Genomic DNA, 12,996 nt, shown 5'->3' with positions numbered 1-12,996 from the left:
TCCGCGCCAGCGCCAAGACTCTATTTCCCAGAGGGCTGTGCGGGCGACTTCGTTCGCCTTCCCATATCCTCTCGCTTCTTCAGCCTTAGCACTCTGGGAGTAGAGTAGAAACAGAATCAGGACCAGGCGGCATCAGGGTTTGTAGTCCAGATTTTTATCTTGTTAAATAATCATCTAATTAGCTTCTTGCCTTTACTAGATGACTGGGAGTCTTCCCCTCTTCCGAAGAGCAAGCGGTAGGTTGCCATGGAAACGCGTTGAGACGGGATTTCTGAGAAAACGCGCGGAAATAAGGGGCGAAGTTGAGGCGGGAGAAGTGGTAATGTGACCTCTGACTGGTGGAGAGATGCCTTACGGTGTATTCCGATTGGTTTCACACTGACACATGCGCAGTAGAACCAGAAGGCCTTTCAAAGAGGCTAGAACGGTGGGGAGGGGGATGAGCAATGACGGAATAATCCCCATTCCGTCTGGAATCAGAGGGCGGGCCTGCCGCGGAGGCCTCTGGGAAACGGAGTTCCCAGGTAGGCGAAGCCCAGGGGCCGTCGGGAAGTCCGCGGCGCGTGCGCGGACGCCACAGGCTCAGGATGCGCGCGCAGCGCTCTCCGCCCAGCGGAAGTTTTCGCGGGGCAACCGAGAAGGTGAGTCCCGGTAACTGCGGAGGATCCGAAGGGTCAGGCTGCAGAACCCTAGAATCCCAACCCCGTCCGTAAGTAAAGAGGTGAGGGGAACCGAGGCGGAGTGGCCGTACGTCCCCCGACCCCCTAGCCGCAGCTCGGCTGGGGTGTCCGTGACGTCAGCACGACCCTTTGTGGGAGGTGGGGGCCCCTGCGGTTGGGGTTCGGAATGAGAGCGGCTCCGGGTCGCGGGATTCACTGGCTTTCTCTTGAGCTTCCGAAGCCACCTTTGGCTCCTCCGCTGTCAAACTTGGCATCTAAGTCATCCCATGGTTTCTATGGAGGATGGGGTCGAAGGGAGTCTCTGTCGCCTAGGCAACCGCCCACCTGCGTTGGGGTGGGGTCTGACCTTTAGCCTTTTTGCTGTTGTCTCCTGAAGTTTCTAGGAGGAACACTATACAGTAGTTGACACATAGCAGCTGTTCACTAAACATTTGTTGAGTAAGTCAAATAAATTAAGATAAAGACTGGCCTGAGGGTTGGAGTCTTGGGCTTTCAAGTCCTGACCTGGCCATTGCATAGGTGACTTCAGCACATCAACTTTTACTGAGTGTTTACTATATGGAAGGCTCCGTGCAACCGATATTACCCTACTATAACCGGGGCTTGAACGGTGCTAGTCTAATAGGCACTGCTCAAGCCCACGTTATTATAGCAGTGTCTAAAACAAAAATCCTGCCCAGCTAATTCACTTTTTCAGGGTGGTTGGGGATGCCAGACACTAAAAAAGAAATGTTAAAGAGTATTTACAGGTCTGCAATCCTTTATCTATGACTTTAAAATCCAAAACGTTGTAAAAACTGAAAGATCTTTTTCTCTGTTTTGCAACTTACCTGGTAGCCCAACCTCACCTGGCTTTGAACTTGTTTGCTGGCAATACCCACTCTGAACTGATGTGTGACTATTTAGAATTTTTAAAGATTTTGTTGTGCAAATCATATACTTGCTTATGTAGAGTTGCCCCTGGATCTCGCCGGTGTTGTAATATGTAATAGGTTCTAAAATCCAAAAAATTTGACTGGGCATGGTGGCTCCCGCCTGTAATTGCAGCACTTTAGGAGACAGAGGCGGGCGGATCACCTGGGGTCAGGAGTTCGAGACCAGCCTGGCCAACATGGTGAAACCCCGTCTCTACTAAAACTAAAAAAATTAGCCGGGCATGGTGGCATGCACCTGTAATCCCAGCTACTCAGGAGGTTGAGGCAGGGAGAATCGCTTGAACCCAGGAAGCAGAGGTTGCAAGTGAGCTGAGATCGTGCCACTGCACTCCAACCTCGGTGACATAGCAAAACTCTGTCCCAAAGGGAAAAAATAACATATATTTTTTGCCCACCATCATGTAATACATGGCAGAAGCAAGATCCAAACCCAGGCAGATAATGTCCCAAGTTTATCCTCTTAACCCCTACAGAGATCTGTTTCTAAGTGGCAGGTCTTTTTTAAGGACCATCCAGCTAGATAATTCTGGCCCTGAGCTTTGAGTCTCTGGCTAGATGTCTAGACTTGCCTGAAAGATGAATGTGTGTGACACAGCTGGGGACCCCCCTGCCTTCTTGGCACGTTTTCTTATGCAAAGGAGACAATAATTTATTCACTCAGCAAACGTAGACCCAGCATTTGCTCTGTGCCAGGCCTGTGTGAGGCTCTGGGCATACTGTGGCAAACCAGACAGGGAAAAGTCCCTGCCATTATGAAGCTTACATTCTAGTAACTCAGAGTATGTCAGGTGGTGACAACCACTGTGAAGAAAAATAAAGCAAGGTAAGGAGGATAAAACACGCTATTAGTAAAATGGTGTCCAGGGCCAGGCACGGTCGCTTGAGCCTGTAATCCCAGGACTTTGGGAGGCCGAGGTGGGGGGATCACCTGAGGTCAGGAGTTCAAGGCCAGCCTGGCCAACATGGTGAAACCCCATCTCTACTAAAAATACAAAATTAGCCAGGCGTGGTGGCACACACCTGTAATCCCAGCTACATGGGAGGCTGAGGCAGGAGAATCACTTGAACCCAGGAGGCAGAGGTTGCAGTAAGGCAGGATTGCACCATTGCACTCCAGCCTGGGCCAAAAGAGCGAACCTCCATCTCAAAAAAAAGAAAAGAAAAAACACAGTAAAATTGTGTCCAAGAAGATCTCTGAGAAGGTGACATTTGAACAGAGAGCTAAAGAAGGTGATGAGGAAGTGACGTGTGTGCACTCTTGGGGGAACAGTGTTCCAGGCAGATGGGAGAGCAGGTACAAAGGTCTTGGGGAAGAAACGTTCTTGTCACAATTGGGGAAAAGCCAGTGTGGCTGACTCAGCATGAGCAAGGCGAGATGGTGGGAGAGGTCAGAGAGGGAACAGGGAAGTGGCAGACCATACAGGGGCTCCTGGGCCATGGTAGGAATTTTGGTGTTGATTCTGTCTAAAATGAAATCCACCATATGGTTTTGAGTAGAGGAGGGACAGGGACTGACTTACATTTTTTTTTAATGTATTTGTTTGTTTATGAGACTGAGTCTCGCTCTGTCGCCCAGGCTGGAGTGCAGCAGTACGACCTTGGCTCACTGCAACCTCTGCTTCCCAGGTTCAAGCGACTCTCATACCTCAGCCTCCCAAGTAACTGGGATTACAGGCGCCTGTCACCACACCCGGCTGATGTGTGTGTGTGTGTGTTTTTGTTTTTGGTAGAGACGGGGTTTCACCATGGTGTCCAGGCTGGTCTGGAACTCCTGACCTCACGTGATCCGCCCACTTCGGCCTCCCAAAGTGCTGGGATTACAGGCATGAGCCACCGTGTCCGACCCACCATATGGGCCAGGGTCTGACAGGGGCAGGGTCTGACTTAGATTTTAAATGGACCCCTCTAGCTACTGGGTTGAAAATCGATGTAGGGACAAGCGTAGAAGCCGGAAGTCTAGTTAGGAAGCTGCTGCAGTAGCACAAGGGAGAGATGGTGGCCTAGACCAGGCTGGTGACGGTGTCAGAACTGGGGATGGCACATGGTTAAAAGACTCTCTTACCCTGATTCCACACCCAACATCAGCTTCCAGATTTAAATCTACAAGAATGTTCTGACCTGCTGCCCCAAGATCCCAGTCCAGTTTTGCATTTTCGTTGTGTGAACTGGCACCAGGTTAAGAACATGGGCTTTTAGGTTCTGGATTCCAGCTGCGTCCCCACTGTTTTCTAGGTGAGTGGAGTCAGGTCTGGGGGAAGGAGAATTGTCACCCTTTGAGCATCATTTTGCAGGTTTCAAAGATGGGATGATCATCCCTACCTCATAGAATGGAGGGGAAGATTAAACAAAATCATGTGTCTGGCTTGCCACTTAAGAGCTGTGTGGCCCTGGGCAAGTCATTTTCTCCCTGAGCCTCTGCTTCTCATCTCCCCTAAGGGGAATTGTTCTTACCTTGGAAAGGGTGATTGGGAAGGTTCTACAGATAATACCTCCCGAGAACTTAGCACAGTGATCTGCACATACTGAACTGTCATGAAATGAGAACCGTCTTCAGTGACTTAACCTCTGTGCAGCAGGGACTCTCTGTTCTGATTACTGTGTCTAGGAAAAAATTATCCCACAATTCACTGGTGTAGAACCGCCATTTCTTGTGCCCATGGATCCTGTGGGCCAGGAATTCAGAGTGAGCACAGCAGAGTGGCCTGTTTCTGCTCCCCAATGCCTGTGCCTTAGCAGGAAGATTTGAAGGCTGGGATTTAAGTGGTCTAAGGACTTGCTCAGTCACCCAGCAGCTGATGCTGGCTGTTGGCCGGGGGCCTCAGTTCCTCTCCACCTGAGCCTCTCCATGTGGTTTCTCTGCCTCGGCTCCTTTAGGCTGCCTCATGCCATGGAAACTGGCTTCCATGGGTGAGCAGCCTGAGTGAGCCAGCCAGGTGCGAGTTGTTTTTTATGACCCAGACTTGGAAGTCTCATGGCCTTACTGCTGCCAGTCCTCTGTTGGTAGGAGCAGTCACGGCTCTGCCCAGCTCCAAAGGGGGAGGAACAGAGACCCTGACTCCTGGGAAGAGAGGTTACAAGGTTCCAAAGAGCATACAGGACCAGAAATACTGCTGTGACCTGCTTTGGAAAATACGAGTGCCATACTCTCCTATGAAGTGGTGATAATTCTGGAGCTGGCGTCCTGGGCTGTTGTATAGACTAAATAGGATAATGCATAGAAAGCTCTCTGCCTGGAGGACTCCTTCCCAGATATTGACAGCTCGCTCCCTGGTTTCCTTTGGGTCTCAGCTCAGATGCGTCCCTCTGGGTGAGTCCCTCCTTGGCCACCCTGTGTGAATAGTGACCCATCAAACTCTGTGGCATCCTGTTTTCTTCTGTGGTACTTTATTGTCCTCCATAGCACTTTCTCCATATGACCTGTTCAGCGGTTCCTTGCTCATTTGTTTGTTAGCTTCTCTTCCCCACCAGAACTTGAGCATCCTGAAGGCAGGGGCTGGGTTGTTTCCTTTGCTGCTGTTTCCCCAGTGACCGGCATAAACAGGAAACTCGGTGAATAATGATCGAGTGAATGAATGAGTGAATAAACAAACGAATGGATTTGGCACATGCTGGTGACATGACCAGTGCTCAATAAACATTAGCTATTATCTTTCCTTTCTGTGTGAAAGCATGAGTCAGCCACTCCACTTTTGTTCACTTACAGGTCGCTGTCAAAATGGAGTTTCCAGCCCAGTAAATCCAAGGGCCAGACCGTGACCTCATAAAGGTATTATCCCTTGGGCATAGCCTCTCAAGGCCTTTTTCCTTTTTCCCACCAGCAGCTGGCTCCTGCTTGTCTCCTCTGGGTTGCTGCTGGCCAGCTTTACTCCCAGAAAGAACATTGTGGTGGGTATGGCAGGGCTCGCGTGCTTAGGCACTTGCTGCATCCTGGAGGCATCTTTCCCGGAGGGCAGCCAGCATCTGGGGAAATTCTATGTAACATGAAGCCATTTAAAACCGTCACAGATTTCTGCCAGGTGTGGAGGCTCACACCTGTAATTCCAGCACTTCGGGAGGCTGAGGTAGGTGGATCACTTGAGGTCAGGAGTTCCAGACCATCCCGGCCAACATGGTGAAACCCCATCTGTACTAAAAATATAAAAATTAGCTGGGTGTGGTGGCGCATACTTGTATATAAAAATTAGCTAGGTGTGGTGGCGTGTACCTGTAGTCCCAGCTACTCAGGATGCTGAGGCAGGAGAATCGCTTGAACCTAGGAGGCAGAGGTTGCAGTGAGCCGAGACCGCACCACTGCACTCCAGCCTGGGCGACAACAGCAGAACTCCATCTCAAAAAAGAAAAAAAAATTAGCTAGGTGTGGTAGGGCACACCTGTAGTCCCAACCACACAGGACACTGACAGGAAAATCACTCGAACCTGGGAGACGGAGGTTGCAATGAGCCAAGATCGCACCACTGCACTGCAGCCTGGGTGACAGAGTGAAACTCTGTCTCAAAATAAATAAATAAATAAAACAAACCATCACAGATTTCTAAACAAACCCTTTGTTCACATGAGAAATCTAGGCATGGCCGGGCGCGGTGGCTCAAGCCTGTAATCCCAGCACTTTGGGAGGCCGAGACGGGCGGATCACGAGGTCAGGAGATCGAGACCATCCTGGCTAACATGGTGAAACCCCGTCTCTACTAAAAAATACAAAAAACTAGCCGGGCGCGGTGGCGGGCGCCTGTAGTCCCAACTACTCGGGAGGCCGAAGCAGGAGAATGGTGTGAACTTGGGAGGCGGAGCTTGTAGTGAGCTGAGATCCGGCCACTGCACTCCAGCCTGGGCGGCAGAGCGAGACTCCGTCTCAAAAAAAAAAAAAAAAAAAAAAGAAATCTAGGCATAGTGGCCCACACCTGTAATCCCAGCACTTTGGGAAGCCAAGGCAGAAAGATTGAGCTCAGGAGTTCGAGACCAGGGCAATATAGCAAGACACCATCTCTACAAAAAGTAAAAAAAAAAAAGAGGCCGTGCGCAGTGGCTCAACCCTGTAATCCCAGCACTTTGGGAGGCCGAGGCAGGCGGATCAAGAGGTCAGGGGATCGAGACCATCCTGGCTAACACAGTGAAACCCCATCTCTAGTAAACAATACAAAAAAAAAAAAAACTAGCTGGACGAGGTGGCGGGCACCTGTAGTCCCAGCTACTCGGGGGGCTGAGGCAGAAGAATGGCGTAAACCCAGGAGGCAGAGCTTGCAGGGAGCTGAGATCGTGCCACTGCACTCCAGCCTGGGCGACAGAGCAAGACTCCGTCTCAAAAAAAAAAAAAAAAAAAAAAGCCAGTCATGGTGGCACATGCCTGTAGTCCCAAATAACTTGGGAGGCTGAGGTGAGAGGATGGCTTGAGCCCAAGAACTCAAGGCTGCAGTGAGCCATGATCATGCCATTGCACTCCAGCCTGAGTGACAGGGTGGGACCCTGTTGCTAGAAAATAGAAAAGAAGGCCGGGCGCGGTGGCTCAAACCTGTAATCCCAGCACTTTGGGAGGCTGAGACGGGCGGATCACGAGGTCAGGAGATCAAGACCATCCTGGCTAACACGGTGAAACCCGTCTCTACTAAAAAATACAAAAAACTAGCCGGGCGAGGTGGCAGGCGCCTGTAGTCCCAGCTACTCGGGAGGCTGAGGCAGGAGAATGGCGTAAACTCGGGCGGCGGAGCTTGCAGTGAGCTGAGATCCGGCCACTGCACTCCAGCTTGGGCGACAGAGCGAGACTCCATCTCAAAAGAAAAAAAAGAAAGAAAATAGAAAAGAAGTATAGCAGAGTCTGACTGGCGAGGCTTCGGTAACAAGCGACTTCTAAATCTTAGTGGTTTCACACAATCACACATGACTTCTCACTAATACAACTTTCCAGGCACCAGCCTCTATGCAGTTTAATAATGTGTATATATATAATATGTTATTTAATATGTGTATATAAATATATATGTAATATATATTTGCACTCCAAATATTGGCACAGCCTGTCACTCAGGCTGGAGTGCAATGGCGAAATCATGGCTCACTGCAGCCTTGAGCTCTTGGGCTCAAGCCATCCTCTCACCTCAGCCTCCCAAGTATCTGGGACTACAGATATGTGCCACCATGACTGGCTATTTTTTCTTTTTTTTTACTATATATATATACACATATGTGTGTGTGTGTGTGTGTATATGTATATATATATATTTTTTTTTTGAGACACAGTCTCGTGCTGTCGCCCAAGCTGGAGTGCAGTGGCATGATCTCGGCTCACTGCAAGCTCCGCTTCCCGGGTTCATGCCATTCTCCTGCCTCAGCCTCCCGAGTAGCTGGGACTACAGGCACCCGCCATCACACCCGGTTAATTTTTTGTATTTTTTAGTAGAGACGGGGTTTCACCGTGTTAGCCAGGATGATCTCGAGCTCCTGACCTTGTGATCCGCCCACCTCAGCCTCCCAAAGTGCTGGGATTGCAGGTGTGAGCCACCACGCCCGGCCAAAATATATATATTTTTTTAATTAGCTAGGCATGGTGGCTCACGCCTGTAATCCCAGCTATTCGGGAGACTGAGGCAGGAGAGTCGCTTGAACCCAAGAGGCAGAGCTTGCAGTGAGCCGAGATCGCACGACTGCTCTCCAGCCTGGGTGGCAGAGAGAGACTCCATCTCAAAAAAAAAAAAAAATTGTTTTTTTAATTTTTAATTTACCGGGATACATAGTAGGTGTATATATTTATTGGGTACATCTAGGCAATTTGGTCTTGTGACGCCAGTGTCAGACACCCAGGTGTGCCTGGGGGAGAGGGAAGAGGCAGTGAGACCTCTACCTTAACAAAAATGCTCACTGGTATTTATGCCTTTGAGAAGGCAGAGATGTTCTTTTACATATTATTAGCAGGACGACAAATCACTAAGTTGGACAACCAGTCAGAATGACTGGCTTTCTTTTTTTTTTTTTTTTTTTTTTAATATTTTTTATTTCAATAGCTTTAGGAATACACATGTTTTTTTGTTACATGGATGAATTGTATAGTGGTGAAGTCTAGGGTTTTAATGCACTGATCACCCAAGTGGTGTACATTGTACCCAATAGGTGGTTTTTCTTTTTTTTTTTTTTAATTTTTTTTTTAATTTATTTTTTATTATTATTATACTTTAAGTTCTAGGGTACATGTGCATAACGTGCAGGTTTGTTACATATGTATACTTGTGCCATGTTGCTGTGCTGCACCCATCAACTCGGAATGACTGGTTTTCTAGACGGTAAAAGATACTTGACCGACAGCCTTTGCAGTCCAGATGTCTTATACGACTCCTTGGTTTGAAAAAACAAGGGCAGATTTATGCCACAGAGTGTTTCTGCTCTTCTGCAGCCTGAGGAAGAGAAATCCAGGACCTGTTCTCTCCCCATGTGACTGAGATTTATTTCACCAGCTGATGGAATGGCCTATGGTTTTTAAGGACAAGCTCTAGAATTTCAGAAGTTAGTACCTAGAGGAAATAGACAGGCCTGAGAAGCTCAGAACTTCCTATTGAAGAAGAAGGGGAAGAAGAGAAATATTAATGACTGGAATATAGTAACTTGGGTACAAGGCATGATATGGTCACAGCAAGCACTCATAAAAGGCTTTCTGTGGGCCAGGCCCTGTTCTCAGCACCTCATATTCATTTAGACCTCATCAACCATTCTATGAGATAGGTGCTGGGAGAAGCCCTATTTTACAATGGGGTGGACTGTGGCACAGAGAGGTTAAGTAGCTTGCCCAGCATGTAGCGGATCTGGGATTGAAATCTGGCAGCCTGGGGCCAAACCTGTGATTTTAAGGACCCCACTGTTTGCATTTGCAACGAAGCCAGCCTTTACAGTGAATGAAGGAAAAAGGTTTGATCAGAATGGTCTCTTGCAACCAGGATGGTAGCTCATGCTTGTGATCCCAGCACTTTGGGAGGCTGAGGCAGGAAGGTTGCTGGAGGCCAGGAGTTCCAGACCAGCCTGGGCAACATAGTAAGACACCGTCTCTACAAAAAAAAAAATTTTTTTTAATTAGTCAGTTGTGGCCGGGCGTGATGGCTCACACCTGTAATCCCAGTGCTTTGGGAGGCCGAGACGGGCGGATCACAAGGTCAGGAGATCAAGACCGTCCTGGCTAACTTGGTGAAACCCCGTCTCTACTAAAAAATACAAAAAAAACCTAGCCGGGTGAGGTGGCGGGCGCCTGTAGTCCCAGCTACTCAGGAGGCTGAGGCAGCAGAATGGCGTAAACCCGGGAGGCGGAGCTTGCAGTGAGCGGAGATCCGGCCACTGCACTCCAGCCTGGGTGACAGAGCGAGACTCCGTCTCAAAAAAAAAAAAAAAATGAACGTCACAAACATAGTTGAAGACCCTGGCTATGCCTCCTGCACACTCACCCTGTGATTAAGAGCAGTTCTCCAACAATACTTCCACTGACCTTCAGCTGGCCCGTTTGACTTTGTGTTTGTTCATTCTGTTTTGTAGCATGATCTCCTTCTGTCCAGACTGTGGCAAAAGTATCCAAGCGGCATTCAAGTTCTGCCCCTACTGTGGAAATTCTCTGCCCACAGAGGAGGAGCATGTGGGGTCCGAAACCTCTGTCAGTTCACATGTGTCATCCTTCCGAGGTAAGAACGAGAGCTTTGAGCCCATTTCTGCAGTGGGGATGAGGTGCATGCACGTGTGTGTCTGGGGAGGTGGGGAGGGAGGATGCCTTTGCAGCCTGTCTGACCCTGTCCTGATACTGGAGAAGCCCAGGCCTCAGGACTGGACCCCTCTGCCTACTCTCAGTCCCTTGGCCTCTTATTGGCCTCATGGCTTTGGACACTGTTTCCATGTTAATAATTCCTTCATTTCTATCTCCAGCCAGCCTGGACTCCCCTGCTTGGAGGAGATATATGTGCAGCCTGCCTGCTTGGCACCTGCAGGTTGAGTATCCCTTATCCGAAATGTTGGGGACCGGAAGTGTTCTCATTTTGGATTTTTTCAGATTTTGGAATATTTGCATTATACTTACTGGTTGAGCATCCTGATTCAAAAATCTGAAATTTGGCTGGGCACAGTGGCTCATGCCTGTAATCCTAGCACTTTGGGAGGCTGAGGCAGGCAGAGCACTTGAGGTCAGGAGTTCGAGACCAGCCTGGCCAACATCCTGAAATCCCATCTCTACTAAAAATACAAAAATTAGCTGGCATAGTGGCGCACACCTGTAATCCCACCTACTTCGGAGTCTGAGGCAGGAGAATCGCTTGAACCCAGGAGGCAGAGGTCGCAGTGAGCTGAGATTGTGGCACTGCACTGCAGCCTGGGCAACAGAGTGAGACTCGATTTAAAAAAAAAAAAAAAAAAAAAAAGGCCGGGCGCGGTGGCTCAAGCCTGTAATCCCAGCACTTTGGGAGGCCGAGATGGGCGGATCATGAGGTCAGGAGATCGAGACCATCCTGGCTAATACGGTGAAACCCCGTCTCTACTAAAAAATACAAAAAACTAGCCGGGCGAGGTGGCGGGCGCCTGTAGTCCCAGCTACTCGGGAGGCTGAGGCAGGAGAATGGCGGGAACCCGGGAGGCGGAGCTTGCAGTGAGCTGAGATCCGGCCACTGCACTCCAGCCTGGGTGACAGAGCGAGACTCCGTCTCAAAAAAAAAAAAAAAAAAAAAAAAAATCTGAACTCCACAGTAGCCCAGTGAAATTTCCTTTGAGCATCCTGTTGGCACTCAAAGTTTCAGATTTTGGAGCATTTTGCATTTCAGATTTCTGGATTTGGGATGCTTAACCTGTGTTGGATGTCCTGATCACATCTCAGTCTGAACTTGCCTTCACCTGAGCTCCTGGTGTTCCTGCCGCCTGCCCTGCCATAGACTTCCCCGTTGCCGAGGATAGCCCTCCGTCCAGTTTCTCAGGCCGGACCCTGGGGGTCATGCATGAGTTCTCTTTGTCTCCAACCCCTTGACCCGCCCACCCCTTCAGCAAATCTTGTTGGCTCCCTCTACAATCAGTGCAGTATCAGCCCACTTCCTTCCCCGCACCTCCCACATCCCTTGCCCTTGCCTCTCTTGTGCAGAAGCCTTTTTGCCCTCGGCTCCCCTCTCTTGTCCCTGTAGTCCTCTTCACGCAGCCGCCAGAGGGGTCCTGTGAATACAGAGTCAGAGCCCGTCGTTCCTCTGCTCGTACTTTCCCACGTGAGGCGACAGGACCAGGTCCCCATTTCCCCTCAGACTCCACCTCCCGACCCTCCTGCTGTTGCCCGTGCTGTTCCAGCTGCACCGGCCTCCCGGCTGCCCCTCCACGCCTCAGCATGCCTGGGCCTCCGCCTGTGCGCTTGCCGCTCCCTCCTGGATGCCTCTTCCCTTATGGGCCTGCATGCCTCACTCTTTCACTGCCTTCAGGTTTTGTTTTTTGTTGTTTTTGTTTTTGTTTTTGTTTTTGAGACTGAGTCTGGCTTTGTCGCCCAGGCTGGGGTGCAGTGGCACAATCTCAGCTCACTGCAACCTCTGCCTCCCGGGTTCAAGTGATTCTTGTGCCTCAGCCTCCCAAGTAGCTGGGATCACAGGTATGTACCACCATGCCCGGCTGATTTTTGTATTTTCAGTAGAGATGGGGTTTCACCACGTTGGCCAGGCTGGTCTTGAACTCCTGACCTGAAGTGATCCACCAGCCTCGGCCTCCCAAAGTGTTGGATTGCATGAGCCACTGCGCCCATCCATGCCTTCAGGTATTTATTCAGTTGTCACTTTCTCAGAGACACTTTCTCTGCCACTACTAATTAAAGTTGCATCTTCCCTCTATGCAATGATCCTGTCCCCCTTCCTTGCCGTGTATTTGTTTTTGGTACTTGTCTCAACCCTATTAAATACAGTATTTTACTTATATTGCTTCTTCTGTAAGCTCCATGAGGACAGAAACTTTTTGTGTTTCTGTAACCTGTGTTGATTGTGGTTTTGTAACCTGCTGTTAGCACAGCACCTGGGTCTGTGCCTGGCACGGTATCAGGTGCTGAGAAATCTTACTGACTGGTTGAATGAATTAAATATCAATAGTCGGTCTTGCTCACTGGAAGGCCCAAGCCCAGATACAATGTTGGTAAATCAAAGAGGGTTTACCCATCGGACAGTTGTGCAGAAGGCAGTCAGCATACATGGCGGGGAGTTGAGTGACATTCGTTTTATCATTTGGGAGTGTATTTAGCTGCAAATAACAGAAAATGCTATGACAAGGGTTTAAACAAATGATTGGGTTTATTTTTATTTTCTTTCACTGGCAAGTATGTAGAGCAGTATTTTTCTTACTGAAAAAAGGAGACAGTGCGTGTTGGGATAGTGTCCCTATGATGCCCTAAGGGACCCAGGCTCCTCTGTCTTTCCACT

The 12,996-nt window shown here is 49.4% G+C and overlaps 1 protein-coding gene and 1 long non-coding RNA gene across 47 annotated transcripts in view; one reads left to right on the top strand and one right to left on the bottom strand.

Annotated features, from left to right (window-relative positions):
- The first annotated feature begins 63 nt into the window (after nt 1-63).
- VRK3 (VRK serine/threonine kinase 3) overlaps nt 64-12,996 on the top strand; it is a 174,088-nt gene continuing 161,155 nt past the window's right edge. For 9 of the 46 annotated variants that reach the window (XR_013410072.1, XR_013410067.1, XR_013410064.1 and 6 more), the window contains exons 1-3: nt 579-721; nt 5,319-5,381; nt 10,118-10,260. Coding sequence is in view for 34 of the 46 variants with exons in the window: in XM_077980964.1 (XP_077837090.1) it covers nt 10,119-10,260 (142 nt within the window). In the remaining 12 variants the exon portion in view is untranslated. Of the gene's footprint in view, nt 722-5,318; nt 5,382-10,117; nt 10,261-10,498; nt 10,561-11,382; nt 12,345-12,996 lie in introns of all 46 variants that reach the window. The other 37 variants (XR_013410071.1, XR_013410065.1, XR_013410066.1 and 34 more) reach the window with 13 other exon arrangements.
- Nucleotides 95-3,044, bottom strand: LOC144337265 (uncharacterized). Its single transcript, XR_013410119.1, has 2 exons — nt 2,636-3,044; nt 95-1,850 (listed from the first exon to the last, which is right to left on the bottom strand). It is a non-coding gene; the product is annotated as an uncharacterized LOC144337265 (long non-coding RNA).

This window comes from Macaca mulatta, chromosome 19, assembly GCF_049350105.2.
Source record: "Macaca mulatta isolate MMU2019108-1 chromosome 19, T2T-MMU8v2.0, whole genome shotgun sequence".
Lineage (NCBI taxonomy): Eukaryota > Metazoa > Chordata > Mammalia > Primates > Cercopithecidae > Macaca > Macaca mulatta.
The sequence above is the reverse complement of the archived record's forward strand: the minus strand, read 5'-3'. Positions and strand labels throughout refer to the sequence as shown.